The sequence below is a fragment of the Myotis lucifugus genome, unplaced genomic scaffold, assembly GCF_000147115.1.
Source record: "Myotis lucifugus unplaced genomic scaffold, Myoluc2.0 scaffold_80, whole genome shotgun sequence".
NCBI lineage: Eukaryota > Metazoa > Chordata > Mammalia > Chiroptera > Vespertilionidae > Myotis > Myotis lucifugus.
The window spans coordinates 3,941,031-3,964,044 of NW_005871128.1; the positions used below are offsets into that span (position 1 = coordinate 3,941,031).

At 37.4% G+C, this 23,014-nt stretch overlaps 1 protein-coding gene across 2 annotated transcripts in view; it reads right to left on the minus strand.

Moving 5' to 3' along the window:
* The window catches only part of KHDRBS2 (KH RNA binding domain containing, signal transduction associated 2), a 513,200-nt gene that overhangs the window by 36,564 nt on the left and 453,622 nt on the right, over window positions 1-23,014 (minus strand). For both annotated transcript variants that reach the window (XR_002829782.1, XM_006090724.1), the window contains exon 8: window positions 5,398-5,456. Coding sequence is in view for 1 of the 2 variants with exons in the window: in XM_006090724.1 (XP_006090786.1) it covers window positions 5,398-5,456 (59 nt within the window). In the remaining variant the exon portion in view is untranslated. The remainder of the gene's footprint in view (window positions 1-5,397; window positions 5,457-23,014) is intronic.

Below are 23,014 nucleotides of genomic sequence, written 5' to 3' on the forward strand. Positions count from 1 at the left end.
ATTAATTAAATGTTAGTAAATAGTAATGAAATGTTTAACAAATATTAACACATTAAATAATGTAATAAATAATAATATTTATTTTCATCCTAATATTTAAACATTTATATTTACATTGCTATAAGAAAAATAGTATACTATTTAATATTACATTTCTTCAAATATCTTGAATAATTTAATTGCTTTGAAGCCCCAAATGATACTTGCTTTTCTTGGAAGTCGACATATTTGTTCTTTCAATATGAATGATAGGCCCCAAAAAGACAAATACTACTTCCTCTGGTGATGCACACAACACAATGTATAAAGATTCAAAGTGAATGACTGGATTTTTCTACTGGATTATTTAAGGCCGTTTCCTAGCAGCAGTTTGCCGACCACTGTAAGAGATCCTGAATGAGCGATACATCTGTGAGTCTTCTGAGTGCAGGACACAATTATCCCGGACAGCATTCCTCCTTCCCTTGCCCCTACCTCAGCTTGCCCCACAGTTCTTTCTGCCAGCTTGAGGGAGAGGTGGGAGTTTGCAGCAACTGACCTGAGCCGCCCCACATACTGTTTGAATCCATGGTATTGCTGGGAAACTGAGATTTGGGGTTATGATTTTATAAAAATACAGACATTCCATTGAGATATAATATTTATACCCATTATACAGTCCAAATGTTAGAAATTATTCAGAATGAAAGTGAACAAGTAAATGGAGATGCAAGATTTACATTTGGGAATAAATGTTATTGATGTTAAAGATTGTTCAGAGTTTATTAAAGATGATCTATAAGTGGATACTAGTTAATATGTGAGGTATAGAAAAATAACTAAGCAACATCAATCTGTATATGACATAAGTGGATCCTTAAGTCACTGTTCCACATACATATTTAAATTTTTTTCTTCTGCCTATTTGGGTAGCATAGGATGAACAGCCAGTATTCCGTACTTAAATCTCACTCTACATAATACTTAATACCAAAAGCTGAGTGCACGTAATGTGTATTAATTTAATTAGGCTTCAAGGTTATGATGCTGAGGACTTACTTTTTCTTGTCGTTTGACCTGGTCCTTTTTCTATTGTCGATGTACGTAGGATATGAGAGTATGAAAGTTATCAAATTTAAATCTCATGACCACATGGATTGACATCTAAGTATTTTCTTTGTTTCTTGGTTACATAAAAGAAGGGACTATTCCTTTGCAACTGAACATATTAATAGTTAATTCTGATAGTACATGTGAACATATTTTAAACTCTGTATTTTGTATTGGTACAAAATAAGAGGCCAGTTTTGCTTAGTGTTTAAAGCAGACCAAAGTGTCTTAGGTTCAATTCTGGTCAAGGGCATGTATATACCTTGGCCGGTAGGGGCATGTGTGGGAAGCAACCAATCACTGTGTCTCCCTCAATGTTTCTTTCTCTCTCTCTCTCTCTCTCTCTCTCTCTCTCTCTCTCTCTCTCTTTCTCTCCCTCTCCCCCTCTCCCCCTCCCCTTCCCCCTACCTCCCACTCTAGAAATCAATGGAGAAAATATCCTTGGGTGAAGATTAAAAAGAAAGTGATAGAAATATATTAGGATAGAAAAATCTTAAAGGAATTTTTCTAAAGTAGTCTAAGTTGTGTACTCTTTTAAAATAAAATATGTATCATGATGATTAAAAATTGGTAAAATGTATAACCAAAAGTAAAGAATAAATAAATATAGTAGTGTAATTTAGGGTGATTTAAATTTCCTTTTTTTTTACCTAAATTTTCTATACTGTATTAGTTTTACAGTAAGAAAATAAATAACTTATGTTTAGGTTAGTCAGACTTCTGTATCTGCTTAGATTTCTAAACACCTGTGGCAAAAATAACTCATAAAATAAAATGAGTATACATCTGCATCATTTAAAACTTAGACACTTTTGTTCAGAGCTCCCTGAACCCTACTCTGTTGCCCAGTATTTACCACAGATGGACCACAGTGAGCTCAGAGGATTTTGGGGGATGGGTTGAACCAGGGAGGCTGGAATCCTGGCTTGTGAGCAGCCTCATTCCTCAGCAAAAACAACAAAAAAACAAAAACCAACAACAAAAGAAACCCGCCAAAAACAATGTAAGCCCCATCGTTTACAGAGGTAAGCTCTGATCTCCTGCCTGTGGCTCCTGAATTTCCATTAGGTCTGAGAAGCAATAGTTTGTATTCACACACTTTTCCCTATTGCCTTAGTCAGTGGTTCTCAACCTTCTGGCCCTTTAAATACAGTTCCTCATGTTGTGACCCAACCATAAAATTATTTTTGTTGCTACTTCATAACTGTAATGTTGCTACTGTTATGAATCATAATGTAAATATCTGATATGCAGGATGGTCTAGGCGACCCCTGTGAAAGGGTCGTTCAACCACCAAAGGGGTCGCGACCCACAGGTTGAGAACTGCTGCCTTAGATGGTGTTAGCCTATAAAGGATAAAGGGGGGCAAGTATCTGGTGACGGAAGGAGATATGACTTTGGGTGGTAGCCACACAATGCAATTTACAGATGATGTATAACAGAAGTGAGCATTTGAAACGTACATAATTTAATTAACTAATATCACCCCAATCAATTTAATAAAAAAAAATGTAAAGAATTTGGAATTAGAAATCTCATCTCTTGCCCTAACTGGTTTGGCTCAGTGGATAGAGCATCGGCCTGTAGACTCAAGGGTCCCAGGTTCGATTCAGGTCAAGGGAATGTACCTTGGTTGCAGGCACATCCCCAGTAGGGGCTGTGCAGGAGGCAGCTGATCGATGTTTCTCTCTCATTGATGTTTCTAACTCTCTATCCCTCTCCCTTCCTCTCTGTAAAAAATCAATAAAATATATTTTAAAAAAAAGAAAAGAAATCTCATCTAATTACCAACTACCCAGTCATATATCATCAACTCCATCCCCGCCATGCAAAGCTGTAAAGTAAAGCTCATAGGTGTGATTTTTCTCAGGTTGATGTGACAAGTGTAAAAACTAGTAACTGTGCTTTTGCAAATGAAATTTCATTTTTAAAAAGTGATGCGCAAATAATGTCTTCTCATTAGCATGCAACTGCAAGAGATTGTTCACTGCAGTATGCCCAGGATTAAGCACAATGGCTTACATGTGTTACCCATTAAATAAATATTCAAGAGTAAAGTTCTCTGACCTTCTGTAGAACTCTTGCATCACACAGTTTAAAAAATGGCACCATTTTTTTTTATATGTAGCCATGTTTCTCAACAGTAGACAGACAGTAGAACCCAGGGAGGGACAAAGTCTATCTTGTACACCATCATATTCCTAGAGCCTGTTAATACTTATGTGCACTAAAGTTGAATGAATTTAAAAAAGGCCCCTATTGTGTCCTATTCATCTATCATCCTCAGTAACTAATCTTACAAGATAAGAGGCTTGATTCCCATTTGATTAAGAATGTGCTGGAACAATGGAGATACACTTATTGCTGTGTTGAATTCAGAGAATGCTGCAGTATTGGGCGGGGCTACCCTGGGGTGTTGGGCAATCTCTCAGCTCAGCCTGGCTGGCCCAGGCATGGGGCTTTGGAGAAGGCCTGGGTTGGGGATATTATTGTTCTTAATAAAGACCAGATGATGCCTTTGATCCCTCTTTCCAGTGAGGGAAGAATATAGAGAATAAAATTAAAGCTGTACTTTCTATGGTAGCTCACCAACTGGGCTGGACCTATGCAAAGGTGTCCATCAACTATTATTTCTGTGAAATAATTTCTGAAAATATGTTTAAGTTGTTTTGAAGAATAGCCTTATCTCTCTCAGTCTGGTGCTCATTGTTTACTAATTCTTTATTTTTTTCCTGTGAAATACTGTAGAAAATCTTCAACCCCTTAGATTAGTAGGACAGCAGTTGGCAAGATTTAGATAAGATCTCACTAAGCTGAATATCTTTTCTTTAAAACAAATTCAAGTTTAAAGTACCAGATCCTGTTCTCTTTCTCCCACAGTCCACAGAACTCTGCCCCAACTCCCAACAGAAACAAAAATGAGACAAACTTGAGTTCCCATTCTTGCTATGTCTTTTGCTGATTGTTTAACTGAGGCAGGTTACTGCATGGCCTAAGCCTTAGTTCCTCATTTGTAACATGCAGATGACAATGTGAGTGTGTACCCTGCAGGGTAATAATGGGGATTGGTTTATAGATACACATATAATGCATAATGATGATTATCTCCATGGCCTCTAATCCTCATTATGCGTTGCTTAGCACAGAGCTACATTAGGTACCCTGTGTGTGGTTGCAGCAATTAATTAATAGCGTTCTAATCATTGATGAGAATATAAAAACAGAAGTTGACTTAACCTCTGTGGTTCAGTTTCCTCATTATTAAGTGGAGATAAAAAATACTTAATATTACAATTTATTATAAAGCAATACATGAGAAAAAATATATAAGTAATCAGCTTATGAATGGCAATTGTAATATTGGTTTACCTTTCTACTCCTATTTTTGAGCTCATCCTAGTGATATTCCACTGAGAGAAATTAGTCAGTTTGGTGACTGTGGGTCCAGGTAGAGTGTCATTCCTCCTGATGTCTGGACCATCCAAATGCCATCCTAATGCAGGGCTACACCTTCATCATGTGGAGCCCCACATGAGGAACAGGTATTGTCTCCTTATTGTCTCCCATAAGTGGGAACGGAATGGCATTGGCATTATATTAATAAAAATCTGGGCCTGGAAACCCTTAAATGAATGTTTTTCAAGTTGGTCAACTGTTGTGGCTGTAGACGTCTTTTAAGAAACCAGTAACTACCCTTTAAAGTGAGGTACTATATTTATACATTTCATAGGCACTCAGTAAAATCTTACTGAATTGAATTACAATTAATTCTAAGTGTTATGTATTTTAATTAAGCAATGTATTTTTTAAAATTAATTTTATAGGCTAATATATTTATTGAGTATTAATTCTCATGAGCCAAGCATTACCTGGCAATTTTAAGAATAACACACACTATAGAAAATAACTTGAAAGCTACAATATCTGCCCTTAAAAGTTTTTAAATATTTCAATTGTGTATTACTCTGATGATCTTTCTGAAAGCAGGGAAGACACATGATTATTGTCAAATCAATGAGTCAGACAATGGACACAGTGAAACTTATAAGACACTGCTCAGATATACTTATTGTTGCTGTTGAAAATGATCTATGATTGTGAATAATTGCTTTTGAAATATTGATCGAAATTGATCTGTCCAATTTTCTGGCACTGGTTCTGTATGTCAAATCTCACCCTGGAATTACATAAATCAACTGAGTCTGGACTTCTGTAAAAACTGGGGCGAGAAAGATAGAAGTAATTTCTGAGTTGTCAGTGACTGATGAATGTTCTGATTTCACAGTTTTAGTAAAGAAAAGGTCTTACCGTAGCTGTCATAGGCATCCTCACTTACTCCATGACCGTAGTCATAGTATTCAGGCACACTGCAACAGATTTAGACAGCAATCAATGTTACTGTAATCAGGAGGGATCAACCCAGAAACTCAGATGGGATTTGAAAGCAAATGTGTGCTCAAGTAGTATCCCAATAACCTGTAGGCATAAAACAGAATTCTAAAGAAATAGGAAGAAAAATAACAGGTTATTGACAAGGAGTGCTATGATTTTCTCATGCCACCTCAGTACTTCTTTCAATTTATAAATCAAATTTCCCCTAAAATACAAGTGTACTCTTCAAAATTTGTCAAGAGGAGAGTTATAAAAGGTATATTTCTAAGAAAAGGTGCTGTATAAGGTGACAATCTGGTCAACAGTGTATGCCTTTTAATGCTGTTATCCTAAAAAGTTGCATCAATTTCATCTTCACTTCCAAACATTGAAATTATATTTATACTCCTCTTTAGCCCTTCCATGGCATGTTCATGCAGTTCTCAAATATATAAGCTGTTTCTTTTTACTTAGCATTTTGGTAGATGCGTCTACATTTCAGTAACTGAGAAAAAAGGAGTTCTTCCTCCGTTTCTTACTGAAGTTACTTAAAGTCTTCCCCCACCACAATTGTCATCAGTTCGTCCTACAGCAAGTTTCCCCCACTAAGGCACTGTCCCTATTAGCCTCCAAGCATTTTATATATCTCCCATCCTCAAAAACCTTCCCTCACCCCGAGATCTCCTTCTAGTGATTATCTTTTTCTCTTTATATCAAAACTGCTTGAAAAGATGTGACTTCATTCACTCTTTTTCACTGCCTCTCCTTTCACATGCTTTTGAAGACATTCCAGTCAGGCTCTTTTCTCCACTGAAACAGCTTTTGCCAATATCTTGCCATTTTCACATCCAATGGTCAAGACTTGCTCCTCATTTTGTGTTAGCACATTTAACACAATTGATCATTTTCTGCTCCTTCAAACACTTCAATTGCTACTGAGATGTTCTCTCCTGGATCTCCTTAGCTCACTCCATTTCCTCATTCTTCTCTACTGGTACTCTATTTCCTAGCCACTTAATCCTGAAGACTACTGGAGCTCAGTTATTAGGATTGTTTTGCTATTGATACTCCCTAGGCAATCGTATCTGTTCCTATGACTTTAAACCATCTCTACTCTGATGATTTCCAAATTATATGCCCAGCCTTGGCACCTCTCCTCCACTCTGGTCTCATATATCCAGTTGCCTTCTGCATATTTCCATTTGGATGTCAAACTTAACACATCCAAATATAAAAATTTTCCTGGCCAGTGTGGCTCAGCATCATCAAAAGGTGACGGGTTCAATTCTGGTCAGGGCACACGCCCAGGTTGTGGGTTCAATTCCTTGTTAGGACATGTTTGGGAGGCAACTGATAGATGTCTCTCTCTCTCTCTCTCTCTCTCTCTTAGGACATGTTTGGTAGGCAACTGATATCTCTCTCTCTCTCTCTCTCTCTTATCTCTAAGATCAATAATTTTTTAAAAAAATATTATTTCCCATTCAGACTTGCGCTTTTCGAAGGCTTTCCATCTTTATAAATGACACCTTAATTAGTGTTATTCTTGCTGAAAGCTGTGGATTCTTCTCCTTTTCTCTCACTTCTAATGTCTAAACCATCAGCAAATTCTTTCACTTTTTGCAAAATATGTCCACAATTTAAGCATTTCTAAACATCTCCACAGCTATGACTATGGTTAGTTTCACCATCTTTCACATAAACAAATACAGTATAACTGGTCTCTGTGCCCTGCTTCCTCTGTTTCAATTTTCTGCATAGCAGTCAAAGTAATTCTTTTTTCCCCCTCATATATTTTTATTGATTTCAGAGAGAAAGTGAGAGGGTGAGAGAGAAACATCAATGATGAGAGAGAACCACTGATAGGCTGCCTCCTGCATGGCCCCCACCAGGGACCAAGGCCGCAACCCAGGAATGTGCCCTTGATGGGAATCGAACCTGGGACCCTCAGTCCGCAGGCCGACACTTTATCCACCAAGCCAAACCAGCTAGGGCCAAAGCCATTCTCATAGAACTAAGTTAGATCATATTAGTTCTCTATTAAAAGCCCATAAATAGCTTCCCTAGTCCTTTAGGAAAAATGTAAAAATCTTATTTTGCACACATAGACCTCTCCCACTTCCCCTTGGTTCACTCTGCATAGGGCAGGTTGGCCTCCTAGCGACTTCCTGAATATAACAAACACATTACCGTCTCAGCACCTTTTCATTAGCTATTCCCACCACCTGAACACACTTTTCCTAAACATGCAGCCGTCTCTTTTCTTATTCTTTCAGAATCCACTCAAATGTCATTTACAAGAGATTTCTCTCACTAATCTATCTAAACTAGCATTCACCCATCCTTACCTTGCTTTGTTCACCTTACTATCTATCAAGTCACTAATGTACATATTATATAACCAACAAACACACTTTTGTTTATTCCCTTATTTGGCTGTTTCCCATGTGTAGAACATAACAGCTCCCTGGCATAGGATTTGTTCTCTCCTTAGTTCACTTGCTCTTATTGTTTCCAGGATGATTGGTCTACAATGCCTGGCATATAATAGCTGCTCAATAAATATTTATGGGATAATCGATCATATTGCTCATAGGAAGATTAGCCACCATTTACATGAGTAGCCTAATGTAACCAAGTTATACTTTTTAAAAATAACATACAAAAAGTGGATGTTATTTTAATTGAGCTTAGTGTTTGGATAGTGAATGCATATTTTGATTTTCTTAGGGATCTATTAATATTTATGATACACTGTATTTTAACCTCAAGCTCTTTCATTTAAAGTCTTCTGCCTAAATCTTATTTATGAATTTATAAATTACCTTAAGATTACTAATTTCCTTTTAGTATACAAAAGTGTGGCAAAGAAATGGCTTTATATCAAAAAATAAATTAGGTAAGAGCTGAGTGTGGGTGATAGACGACAAAGGGTTAGGGTGGAAGGAAGAAAAGCCTCTAATTATGTGGCTGTCCTTTCCCTTAAGGCAATCTCATAGGTCTCATTTTATTAGAAACTTGAGATTTTATTGATAGGAAGTGAAGAGAAGCAAAAAGGGAAAAGTCAATATATTGAAGAGAGAGACAGAAGTTTGGCCATTTTTATCTTCTGGGAGGCAAGTGCTAATGCAAAGATTACCTAGCCCAGCCTTCTTTGCCCAGGATAGTTATATGCAAACTATTTAGGAAAAATGTATGGCACTATGGTCTTCTTCCCATCTTTCTAATGGTTTCAGATTGTAGAAACCTAAGGCCATTGGCTGGTGGCTGGATGTTTATTTCTTCTTTCACACACTTATCTTTTTTATTTTATTGTTGACACTATTACAGATATCCCCCATTTTCCCCTACATGCTTATCTTAATAAGAATGATGCAACCCAATTGAGAACACTTATAAATGTGTAGCAAATTCCTGAGAATTGTTACATTGATTCCCTGGATAATCAAGAGGTGGCAGCCCTAAGAATACTATGCTTTGAAAGGCAGCATTCTCATTTATAGGGGTGAAGAGAAAAATGAGGGCATTGTTAGAAGCTTCTCCCTGCCTTCCTCACAATCAATCATTTTTCCATGAGAAAGCCTGATTATGTTTCCCAAAGTGTGTTATATGAAGGCCAGTAGCCCCCCAAAGCTATCATGTAGCATTACTCTGTTTCTCACTAGATTCCAACTTTAATTGATGAAGATAGGAGAGGGGGTAGAAGAAGAGTAGTGACAGTTATTATCTATCATACATTATACATACACACCAAGAGGGAATGTGAACTCTCAGAAGTCTAAAAATGGGAAAGTGGAACATGTAAGATATTTGTGAAGTAATGGGTAATGCAAAATCATGGAAAATAATCATAATGAACCCTCTTAGCATCAATACCTTTGCTCATCCAAATACTACTCCCCATTTCTTCTATAGGAGAGTAATTTACATTGACAAAAAATACACTCCCCAACCACCCTTGCAGGTAGATGTGCCCTTGTGACTAAGACATGGGATATGCACAGGAGAGATGGGGGCAACTATGGGGTCATTTCTAATTTAAGAACAAGCTCCTCATCTTGGACTTGTGCACCATCACCTCCTCAGTTGGTAGAATGCATTCAAAGTGATGATCTAACATCTACCGTGAAAATAAAGGGAACGACTAAGGAAGTCATGGAATGAAATATAGGAGGAACTTGTCTCTAATTCAGCGGTTCTCAACCTGTGGGTCGCGACCATCGGAAAACACATATAGCATATCAGATATTTACCTTACGATTCATAACAGTAGCAAAATTACAGTTATGAAGTAGCAACGAAAATAATTTTATGCTTGGGGGTCACCACAACATGAGGAACTGTATTAAAGGGTCGCGGCATTAGGAAGGTTGAGAAGCACTGCAACTGGTCACTCTGGAACAGACTTAGTCTAAACCACTGCCTACCTCACTGAATATTAAACCTCATTGTTACAACAATTTAGTTGAATACTGAAATCAGTATGTAGAAGTGTGGAATTGCCATTAAAATCCCCAAACATGAGGCGTTAACTTAATTGGAGGGTGAAGAATGCAAGGAAAAAGTACTGTAGAATAGAAAGCTGATGGCGATTGTAATGCCATTGCCAGAGAAAACTTGGCCGTATAAGCTTGTGTATACTTTGCACTATGGGGGGAAAAACTGAACAAATCCTGTTAGTAACCCTTGCTACTTTTAGGAAGGTTTACAAAAGGTGTATGCTCAAATCGAAATGAGTCACTTTTATAGAGGAAACAAAAGTGAATTGCACGTGCCTAAGGGAAGTTATCTCTGCCTGATTTATGTGTTAATTTTATCATTTAAAATGGGAGTGGGTTTAGAAATGTGGGGCTTAATGGGCTTAGATAAGTACATGGTTTCTCTTTCTAATAGCAATAAATAATGAGTGTTGCCCAGAGATGCCCTCGCATCTTCCCATTAGACTATGAGCCCTAGAACCATCCTCAGGTCCCCTAACATGCACCGGAGGAAGCATGCAGCGAAAACTGTGAAGTCCCCAGCGAGGGCATTGCTCTTCTTTACCCGATTCACATACAGCCAAGGATAAGGCCATGTATCCATTAAGATGAGGAAGAACCTGCCAGTAAATCTTGAAAAAATTTCAGAAAAGAGAACCCAGGCTGCCAGATGCATTAATCAGAAAACTTATTTCAATGCTGTTGCTTAGGTGTCGTTTAATCTCAGCGTGGCAATATTCTGTAATTGTTATTTCCTATAGAACCTTCAGTATTTCCCCAAAAGTTTCTGTTGTTCCTTTTCCACCGCTTTACATTGGGCATTTTGTAAGGGGGAGAGGGAAGGAAATATAACTTATTATTTAGGCCACCACACTTCAAAAAACCACATCAAGACCCATTGTAGAGGTCTGCATATTTTCCAGAGATTCTATATTTTGAGCTGGTTGCAGATATTTGAACTGAGCTTGGATTTTCTGTTGGATAGAAGGTAGGAATCTTTTTTTGTTTGGTTGTTTGTTTAATGAGAAGGGTATTCATGCATGTTTGCATGATTAGAGTTTGGGCCATAGAAGACTTCTAGTTGTTCTCCTCTAAAATCCATTTGTCTCTTATTTATAAAAGAGACTGACTTTCTCAAGACTACATTTTCTAGTGTTCCTTACATTTGAAAGAGGCCATGTGCAGAGTGAGGTGTACAAATTCTTCATGATTTGCATAAAAGTAAATTCCTTGTCCTCTACTTCTTTTCAATCTTCATGTAACTGCCTGGAAATGCCAATGATTGTAGTGACTTTGGAAGCCTAATGTTAAGCATGGAGCATTGGGCTGAATCTTTGTGTCTCCCCAAATTTGTATGTTGACATCTCAACTCCCAAGGTGATGGTATTAAGAGGTAGGGCTTTTGGAAGGTAATTATATCATGAAGGTAATGCCCATATGAATGGGATTAGTCCACTTAACAAGGGGGAACCCAGAGAGCTCTTTACTTCTCTTGGTTTGAAATACAGTTACAATTATAGAAATGTTAAATAAAATTATGACAATTATTGGTGATTTGAAACTTACTCTGGCAGTTATAGTGACATGATTTCTCTAGGAATTGATATATATCATCAGCATATAACAGCGTAGCTGCACTGACACATTAAACAACATCTAATTATTACAGGTAAAATTCTACAAAACATTTTGACTTTTTAATATCAAGACCGTAGACACTAATAAACGTTTGGAAAAAATAATGAAAAACTGGAGTAACAGAATCAGAAAAAAATATCAGGTTTAATTTATTAATGGTCAAATGCAAAACTAGATAAAAATGAGAGATGAAAATTTTCAGGTATTTATTTATTTATTTATTTAGGAGCATTTTGCCCTAACTAGACTATGCTAGTTTATTAAGGCAACTAATTAAGTGGATATAAGCATAATAGAAAAAAATAGGGTGTAATTTGGTTTCTAGTAAGCCAGATAATATCTTCACCATCATCCCACTATTTTTGCAAGCAAGTTCTTAGTGAGCCTACCTGTGACACAGTAGCACTTATATTTCTATAGTGCTTCACACTTTAGTAGGTGCTCATGTTCCTGTGAACAGGAGAAACCATGCTGGTGGTGAGACAGACTTGTCCAGAAGTCAGTGAGACTAACCAAGCTTGTAACAGAAACTATTTTGACATCCATTTATTACAAATAGAGATACTGGCAGTAATGTAAACAGGAACACTGCTCTATTTGATGTGTTATATAATCAAGCCAGTTATACTCCTATAGTGGGGAAAATAATAGAGGATGCAATTTTGTTTAAAAAAATCAACACTTTGTTTAATATTTCAACTGTTTACTTGGAAGAACATAAACTTTTTTCAGAGATAATTTAAAGTTACAATTACACCATAGCTTGTGTGGCTCTCATAAGATTAAAGTTTCTATACTCTTAGTTTCCATACCTTTGGTTTGTGCCATGTTGTCCTTCATTGCAGCCTTTCCCAGACTCTTTACTACACTAAAGATTTATGTATATAAAAATAGGACCAGATAAGGCTGAGTTGTAACTAAAGATTCATTAATTATTTTTTGGCATTGAAGAAAAGTAAGAAATGCAAAATAATAATTTAGAAGAATGAGTAAAGGGACTTGATTAAAGTATTAATATGAAAAACTTTTAGCAATCCAACTATTTTTAGCACTTGAGAGAGGGTGTACTTAAAATTTGTTCTCTTAAGCATGGATGCTGAAACCTTGTAATGTTGTGAATTTACACTGCATTTCCAGAAATACCTGTCAAATAAAGATACATTTTCAGCCCAGGTTCCATCCTCAAATTGAAAATTGCTAGTTCCTTTATATGATAATAACATTTTTCTGTTAAATTTCTTAAAGCTCCATATAAGTGCTACTTACAAAGCTGTAAATCTAGTGTGTAAAATAATGACAGCAACGCACAGGAACGTGTATCACTTCTCACCACCAACCACAAACCTCCCTCAATGTCATTCGGAACATTAAACAAACATTGCTGGGATGGAGAAATGGGAGACTTCATCAAATAGCTCAAGGCCCCACCGCTTTCTTCCACATCACATTATGGTCGTGTTACCTGCTAATTCTGTTATTTCTGGGTCTTCCCTGGAGGGTCATCTCCTGTTATTTCCAGCACTAAGGGTGAAGTGTACCAACATGGGATCAACTTTATTGTCATGTTGAAAAATGGGAACTATTTGTGAGCAGTTTTATTTTTGAATGATTTCTTCAAAATTATTTTCTTCTGTCTGTCCCTTCCAGAACAAATTCTAGCTTCCCACAGACCCTGGCTGCCTATATCACACATCACTCACCTCCCCCAACTAATCTTCACTTTCTTTATTCCCGACTGTACAAATTAATGGTGTAATACCCACAAAACAAAAACCCTAGCATTGTTTTGTAAAACATTGAAAAACCAAATAGGCAGGAATAAAAAAGCCCTCAGGGAAATTACAATCGATCAGAAAAGCCTTTAAACAAGTGATAAGGAGTGATTTTATTATTATTATACTAGAGGCCCATTGCACAAAAATTTGTGCACTCGGGGGGGGTCCCTCAGCCCGGCCTATGCCCTCTTGCAGTCTGGGACCCCTTGGAGGATGTCCACCTGCTGGCTTAGGCCTGCTCCCTGGGGGATTGGGCCCAGGCTGGCAGTCAGACATCCCTCTGGCAGCCCGGCAGCCTCGGGGGATGTCCACTTGCCAGCGGGGAGCAGGCCTAAGCTGCAGTCGGACATCCTTAGGGCTGCTGAGGAGGCGGGAGAGGCTCCCACCACCACTGCTGTACTGGCAGCCGTCAGCTGGCTTGTGGCTGAGCAGAGCTCCCCCTATGGGAGCACACTGACCACCAGGGGGCAGCTCCTGCATTGAGCATCTGCCCCCTGGTGGTCAGTGTGTGTCATAGTGACCAGTCATTCCCAGTCTTTCTGCTGTTAGGGTCAATTTGCATATTACCCTTTTATTATATAGGATAGAGGCCTGGTACACGGGTGGGGGCCAGCTGGTTTGCCCTGAAGGGTGTCCCAGATCAGGGTGGGGTCCCGCTAGGGTGCCTGGCCAGCCTGGGTTAGGGGATGATGGATGTTTGCAGGCTGGTCACAGCCCCTTCATGGTCGGGGTTCCCACTGGGGTGCCTGGCCAGCCTGGATGAGGGGCTGATGGCTGTTTGCATGCTGGTCAAGCCCCCCCAGTGGGGACCCTCACCCCATGGAGGTTTGGCCAGCCTGGGTGAGGGGCTGATGGCTGTTTTCAGGCTGGCCACATCCCCTTTAGGGTGGGGGGTCCCCACTGGGGTGCCTGGCCAGTCTGGGTGAGGGGCTGAGGGCCGTTTTCAGGCTGGCCAAGCCCCCCGCCCCCCCGGCGATGGAAACTCCCAGCCTCTCCTTTTTTTCTTTTTCTTTTTTATTCTGGGATTTATTTACCTTCTATAATTGAAACTTTGTAGCTTTGAGTGGAGCTCAGAGCCGGCCAGGGTGGGCTTGGCTTCCTCCATTGCCAGGGGCAACCCACTCCTGCTTGCTCCAGCTCTGTGGCCACAGCCGGCTGAAAGCAGGTATCTGGGGTTTATTTACCTTCTATAATTGAAACTTTGTTGCTGTGAGTGGAGCTCAGAGCAGGCAGAAAGCTTGGCTTCTTCCATCATTGGGGCAACCAAGCCTCCTGCCTGCTCCAGCTCCGTGGCTGCCGGCCGCCATCTTGGTTGGGTTAATTTGCATATAGTCACTCTGATTGGTTGGTGGGTGTGGCTTAAGGCATAGTGAAGGTATGGTCAATTTGCATGTTTGTCTTTTATTAGTGTAGATTACTACTACTACTACTGCTATTATTTCATTCACCAAATGATGAAAACCTGAAATGGAGGAGGAATTAACTTCCCAGGTAAATGGAGTGAAGATTTACAGGAAGTGTTCAGAAGCAGGAAAAGGCATGGCAATGGCAACTAGTCCTCCAGCGTAGCTAGGGGATTAGTTTAAATGAGAGAAGCTCAACCTTGTATCTTGAGAAGGAGACAGGGGCTACATCTCAAAGGACCTTGTCTCAGTCCTGGTGAGGAGTCTTTCCTCTTAAGAGGCATTGAAGACAAGGAAGTATTGAAGAAGGGGACAGACATGATTATATTTTGCCTTAAAACAAACCCCTCTGGTGGTGGTATCTTTCTTTTCTGTTGCTATATCATCGGCACCTGCCAGAACTTCAAGCAGATAATAGGTGCTCAACAAATATTTATTGAATAAATGACTGGATAAGCATATGCCTGCAGAATGAATATGTCTCTTCATAATTGCTCCCTCCCTTGTGTTTTTACATCTCCATTTCCTCTGTATCCATGAGTATGGACTTTTTTGTTAAATTAAAACGTGTGAGAAAATTTGCCTATTTGCTTAAATTATTTGTGAACATAAATCATAATTATTACATTTCATTAGCTGCTTCATTTAGGATCTGCAGTTTGAACTGCTAAATGTCCCTCCCCTAACATCTTTGCAGAAATTAAAATACAAGAACAAAAAAGAGGATAATTCTGGTTAACTTCAGTTGGTAGTTCAAAAAAGCATTTTGGAAGATTTGGTGGCTATTGAAAGTAATATATAAATTAAGTTTGATATTTTGAAGGCCCAAACTCAAATGAATGAATAATAAAGAAACACAATTTGCTTAATTTTTTTTGCTAGTGTTTTAACATCTGCAGTGAATTAAATATTTGCTATTAAATTAAATGTTATTTCCTTGTTGACTTAAACCTTCTTTCCTATTCCTTCACCCCTTCTACCACCTGATTTTTAGAATTGAAACTTTTAATTGTGAAGGGGCTTTAAACAAGAAATTAAATTACTTGTCTCTTTAAAATTCTTCTCCTTCCTCTCCCCTCACAGAAGCAATAATAGTTGTAATAACCATGAAAACATATATCAATTTCATTTCCAGCACTTAACACAGGCCAAACACTGCTAGGAGCTTTACATAACTTATCCTATTTAATCATCCCTACAATTTTTGAGTTGGTATCAGACAAGGTTCAGGGGAGGAAATCTATGTTTAGCTCATTGTCACATGTCCCAAGCTAAGCAGCCCTTCTGTGGTGAATCTCAGATTTGAACCTTGATGTAGCTGATGGCAGAATTCACATGAACATTTTTAAAATTAGATTTTTTTTTGGTGTTGAATTGTATAAGTTCTTTATAAATTTTTAATATCAACCCCTTAGCAGATATATCATTGCTGAATATGTTCTGCCATTCAAAGGGTTGTCTTTTCATTTTGTTGATGGTTTCCTTTATGGCAGCATGGGTGGACTTGGAGAGTATTATGCTATGTGAAATAAGCCAAGCAGGGAAAGACAAATACCTTGAATATATGATTTCACTTATATGTGGAATCCAATAAACAAAACAAACAAAATAGAAACAGACTCATAGATGTAGAGAATGGAATGAACTGATAGCTGTCAGAAGGGAGGGGGGATGAGGAGCTGGGTTGAAAAATGTGAAAGAAGATAAAAAACACCTCATAGGCACAGCCAACAGTATGGTGATTATCAAAGGAAAAGGGGGATAAGGGGAGGTAGAAGAGTGTAAAGGGGGGGATCAATGATGATGGAAGGAAACTTGACTTTGGGTGGTAAACACAATGCAATATACAGATGATATATTATAGAATTGTATACCAGAAACCTATATAATTTTATTAACAAATATCATCTCAATAAATTCAATAAAAATTCCCAAACACCATCACATGGACAATTTATTCATCTAGTCCATCACATGTATTCAAACATCATTTTCAATGTTATCTGCATAATACCAGACAAAAATATGTGGAATAATTTCTTTAAAATCAATATGATCTTGGACTAATTGGGATTAGAAAGATTAGATGAGTTATGAGCCCTCCTCTATGGTATATTTACCTGCTATCCTCCTTCTCAGAAAAATTCAGCTACCATCAAGAACAAGGGCCCATCCCAAGCACACAAAATTGTTTGAAATCAGAGAGTGTATTGCCTTCAGCTCTGTTCTTCTTTCTCGAGATTGCGTTGGCTGGTGTTTCTTTGTGGTCCCATACAAAATTTAAGATTATTTGTCCTATTTCTTTGAAAAATACCATTGGAATTTGATAGAGATAGCACTGAATCTGTAGATTGTTTTGGGTAATATGGGCATTTTAACAATATTGATTGATTCTTCTGATCCATGAGCATGGACTATCTTTCCCTTTGTGTCTTCTACAATTTTTCATTAATGTCTTGTAGTTTTTTAATATGCAAATATTCACCTCCTTCATTAAGTTTATTCCTAGATATTTTATTCTTTTTGATGTAATTGTGAATGGGATTGTTTTATTTCTTTTTTTGATAGTTCATTAGTAGTGTATAAAAATAAAACAGATTTTTGCATATTGATTTTATATCCTGAAACTTTACTGATTTTATTAGTTCTAATAGTCTTTTTGATGAAGTCTTTAGGGTTTTCTATATATAATATTGTTTCATCTGCAAATAGTGACAGATTTACTTCTTTCTTTCCAATTTAGATGCTCTTTATTTATTTTTCTTGCCTAACTGCTCTGGCTGGATGTCCAATACTATGTTAAATAAAAGTGGTCAGAGTGGGCCACCTTGTCTTGTTCCTGATCTTAGAGGAAAGGCTTTCACCTTCTTTCCATTGAGTATAATGTTGGCTGGGGGCTTGCCACATATTGCCTTAATTGTATTGAGGTATGTTCCCTCTAGGCCCATTTTTTGAGAGATTTGTCATAAAAGGATGTTGAATTTTGTCAAATGCTTTTCTTCATCTATTGAGATTATCATCTAACTTTTATTTTTAATTTTATTAATATGTTATATCACATTGACTGATCTGCAGATGTTGAACCATCCATGTATCCCTGGAACAAATTCCACTTTACCATGGTGTGTGAACCTTTTAATGTATTGTTGAAATCAATTTGCTAATGTTTTGTTGAGGACTTTTTCCACCTATGTTCAATAGGGATACTGGTTTTGGTATCAGGATAATACTGGCCTTATATAATGAGTTTGGAAGAATTTCTACCTCTTATTTTTTGGAAGAGTTTGAGAATTGTTATTAAGTTTTCTTTGAAATTTTGGTGGAATTCACCAGTGAAGCCATCTGGTCATGGACTTTTCTTTGTTGGGAGACTTTTGATTATTTATATAATCTCCTTACTAATAATCTATTATTGAGATATGTTAAATAATAAATATCAGTGTTGCAAGGAAGTATGAATAGATTAATATTGGTCATTTGATTTGTTGAAAATTCACTATCATTGCATGCATTTTGCCAGTAAATAAAAACTTGGTATGAAAATAAAACATATCAAACCCTTAAATTCTTCTTTATAAGTTTTATACATTTCTCGTACAGAAATAATCAAAATAGACACAAAGAAATGACACTCTTTTAAAATATTTTTATTTAAAAATTAAAATTTTTGATAATTTGTGTGTATTCAATGATATTAAGTAAAATATGTTCTTTTTGTGTGTGTATGTGTCTCAACTAAATTGCAAATGCTCTTTTTCATGCTCTAATATCAGTGGTTTTCACAGAGTTCTAACAAAGGCAAAGATCAATGCTTTAGATTCTGTATTTCTAATGTATCTTTAAAATTCCATCATGATTGCATACATAGTTTAAAAATAATTTTGAAATTTTTTGTTGAATTATTTATTTCATTCAACCAATAGTGATATATGGATATAAAGCAGCCACATTTTTGAACAAATATAAATTTGTGTACTCAAAATGAACTAGTAAGCTATATGCAGTACATTAAGCATACATAGATCAATAGATAGATACATGGATAGATAGGTGATGTATATATAGGTAGATAGATAAAACAATAACTCACTGCAATAATCCTTCTGGCTAGTTCATTTGAGAAAGTCAAAAATATAAATCTCTCTCACTTAAATATTCATTATGAGACAGAACTCATTGTGAGAAAGACAAAGTCCACAGTTTTGAATGGAGAACAACAGTAAGGTCTCCAGTCTCTGATCCATTTGGAGGTAAATCAGTATTTCTTCTAAAAACAGTACACAGAATACAGCAAAAAAAGTATTTGAACTTAAATTCAGAGCTGCTATTTTTATTGAGTGTGTCATTTTGGACAAATCATTTAATCTCTGTGAACTCCAGTTTCATCACCTTTAATATGCAATAATGATATCTACCTCAAGTATTAATGAGATAACCTGTGACAGCTCCATGATAACTGCCTGGTACATAGCAGGCACTCAATAAATATTAATAATGGGTGGTTGTCCAATCAATGAAGGCATAGACATCAAACTCCTCTTTTTCATATTCATAAAGGTGGCAGTGCTGATAGAGATTTCATCTTCTTGAAAGATTCTGAAACATGACATAACCATACATGCCCTCTTAAGTTTCAGTTGATGGAATTTAATGTTCACAGGATGAAATATAGGCTGATTATTCATGAGGGAAGTGACATATTTGTTCTGCTCATAGATTAAAGATCAAGATAGATGATCTATATAAGGCATCAAGGATAGAATTATGATCAGCTTTGCAATGATCTCCTTTACAGAAAATGGATGTTTTGAGAAATCGGCCTAACGCTCCAAATGAGAAATACATTTAGATAAGCTTTTGTTTTTTTAATTCAACACTGCACATCCATTTCAGCAAATGGTCTGGTCTCTTTTTATAGACACTTTTTAATCATTTTTTTCTAATTCAGCTTGTATTTTTTGCTTACTTTGACCCTTTATTACATAAATGAGGGGTGAGCAATCATAACAAAAGCATTAATCTTCTGTTTTATTATGTGGAATTATCATTTAAACATAGCATTTTTTTTCTATAAATATGACCTTCAACTGGCTGATTAATTAGTCTCACTGGTACAGGTGTTAAATGAACTGTTACATGCCTTTGGTACAAATACACAGAAGCTATTGAACCTTAGCTTGATATGGACATAATTTTAATTGTATAGCCATATTTCTTTGTCTGAATCATAATTCATAAGTATCAGTAATATTTCAGTACTGTAAACATAAACATAATTTCTAATTACTTTAATACTTTAATCTAGTTGACTTTGAGACTGAATTCATTGGTGTGAATTGCACTATGGCTATGTGTTAATGGTGATTTATATTCTCTACTCAAATCACAAATGGAATCTCACCTGTGTTGCATAATGTTCCAGAATAACCTCTTACTTATTAAAAAATATTTCTCATGCACCAGATTTTGGAAGTTTAAATAAATCAAATAGAGTTTGGGGAAAGATGATACCAATTAAAAATAATTACTGTGTTTCACAAGTTTTTTTCTTTATGTGAAGAAACAGGCCACATTCATCCAGAAACTTTCAGCAAATACCTTAAGTCAGGTGAGGCTCTGCCATGCACTGCCATTGTGGCATGCTTTGAACTGAATTGTACTTATGTATTTTTTAAAATATATTTTTTATTAATTTCTGAGAGTAAGGGAGTGATAGAAACATCAATGATGAGAGAGAATCATTGTTCCACTGCCTCCTGAACACCCAACACTGTGGATTGAGCCCACCACCCGGACATGTGCCCTGACCGGGAATCAAACCATGACCTCCTGGTTCATAGGTCAACACTCAACCACTGAGCCATGCCAGCTAGGCTATTTATGCATCTTATTGTCGCCTTCTTCTCAAATCCTCAGACTGTGAGTTATAACTCCTTCATACGACACATAAGTCCCTTTTCTATGCTCTAAAAACCTATCCAGTCTCTCCTCTATCTCTCCCTATTACTGTGTCCCCCATCCTGGCTCAGTGTTGTCCCTCCTGTGGTCACACATCCTTTCATAACCTCATACCTCTGACCATAGTTATCCTTCTATCTAGATGGAACTCCAGACACTTCTTCACTTTGAAAAGCATTCATCATCTTCCTGGGATCCAGCTCAATGGTCAGCTTCTTAACACTTTACCCAACCTCCCAGGCAAGAGGACATTCCTGCCCCCCTGCCTTCTGTAATATCTTGCTCACATCTTCATGTAGAACAGATCTCATTCTACCAGTACATTTTTTAGTCTGTCTTTTCCTCTAGCACCGTGGTTCTCAATATCTAGTGTGCATAAGCATCATAAGGACACTGGGCCAAAAATGGGGATTCCTGAGCCCTAGTCTGTAGCTTCTGAGTTAGCTGACACCAGCAGGGGCCCAGAAATATGCAATTTTATTTGCCTTGTTTCTAATGCAGAAATCCAAGACCGTACTTTGTAAAACAAACACACTACACTACTTGTGAATAAACCAATGTCTGGGCCATTTGATACTTGTTTTGAATACATAGGTCCAGAAGAGTGACATTGAACGAATGCTTTTTGAATAAATAAGTCGTTTTAAAATACATGATTTCTTTGTGAATGATGTGTAAGCTGCCTGACAGTACAGCCATGCTTATTTGTCTCTATGTTTTCAGCTGTTCTTAGAGAATTTTAATTAGTGGCCAATGTCAATTTAAATGTTGCTACTGAAGTTTACTCTCTGTTTTAAAAATTTTTTTTGAAAAGTACTTGATAAATACAAGATATGTTAGGAATTATAACTAATGTTCTGGTTTTAAAAACTAGTATTCTATCCCAGCCGGTGTTCCTCAGTGGTTGAGCACCGACCTATGAACCAGGAGATCACAGTTTGATTCCTGGTCAAGGCACATGCCTGGGGTGCAGGCTTGAACCCCAGTAGGGAGCGTGCGGGAGGCAGCTGATCAGTGATTCTCTCTCATCAGTGATGCTTCTATATCTCTCTACATCTCCCTTTCTCTATGAAGTCAATAAAAATAAATTAGTATTCCAAATCATAGCTCCAAATTAACAACAGAAGGTCTAAACAAAATGGTGAACTGTCATAGAGATAAATGTACATTTCTGCGTTTAGGTTAAAAAAAATCAATTGCAAAGATGCAGGATGGTGTTAGAACTGGCTTGACAGCAGTTCATTTAGAAAGAACCTAGGTTTTTAGTTGAAAACAAATCCAATAAAACTCAATAATGTTACATAGCCACTTAGAGAAAACCACATGGTCAGATGATTTGAAGGGCTTTAAAGCAAGAAGCACAAAATATAACCATGTTATTTCTGTGCACCAGTCAGCTCTCTGCTGATATAATGTTCCTCAAGGTCACTGTGCCACAACTTAAGATGGACACTTGGACAACTGAAATGGTTGTAGAAGAGAGCAATCAGGGTACTAGTATATGGTGAAATAGGGGTCACAATACGTCAAGAAAAGTTGAGGAAAATCATGTCTATCTGGGCCTTCATCCTGGTTACTGGTTTGTTACTGGTACAAACAATCACAAAATATTAGATCGTATAACAATAATTGTTTAGGTCATGTGTTTTGGTTTGGCTGGAGGTTCCCTGATCTAGGCTGGGCTTGTTGGGGTTTCTGTTCTAAGCTATGGCTGGAGCTGCGCCTGGCCCCTCTGATGTGTTCATTCTGGAGCCCAGACTAAGAGTTTGCCAGCAGCTACCTGGGGAAGCTCTTCTCTGGAAAGAGGGCGAGTGGGAACACACATAGTCTTCTCCACGTATAGGCTTAGAGGTGGCAGTGTTCTATATAGCTAAAGCAAGGCACATGCTATGAGGAGTAGGAAAAACATCTCCTGCCTCTTTCTTGGGAGGGACTGAAAAGTCAAGGCACAGGAAGGTGAAGCATTATAGCCAAGAATGCACTCTCAAACTCTGAGTGGGTAATGATTGAGGGACATAATCTTCATAAAGGCCGGTATGTGGAAGAAAGCTGGATGTATTATGTGTAGTTTCACAAAGTTGATTAGTGATATATACACTGAGTGGCCAGATTACTATGACCACCTGACATCTGTAGGCAAATTAGCTATAATTTCGTGCTGAAGTTGCTAGAGGGCCAGACCATTATAAATAGGGAAGCAGGTTGTTTACCACGACAGTAGAAGTGATTTTTTTCTGAAGATATGGGTAAACAACGCGATTTAACAGCCTTTGAACTTAAGAGTTGCCTAATAAGCTGAAGTGTT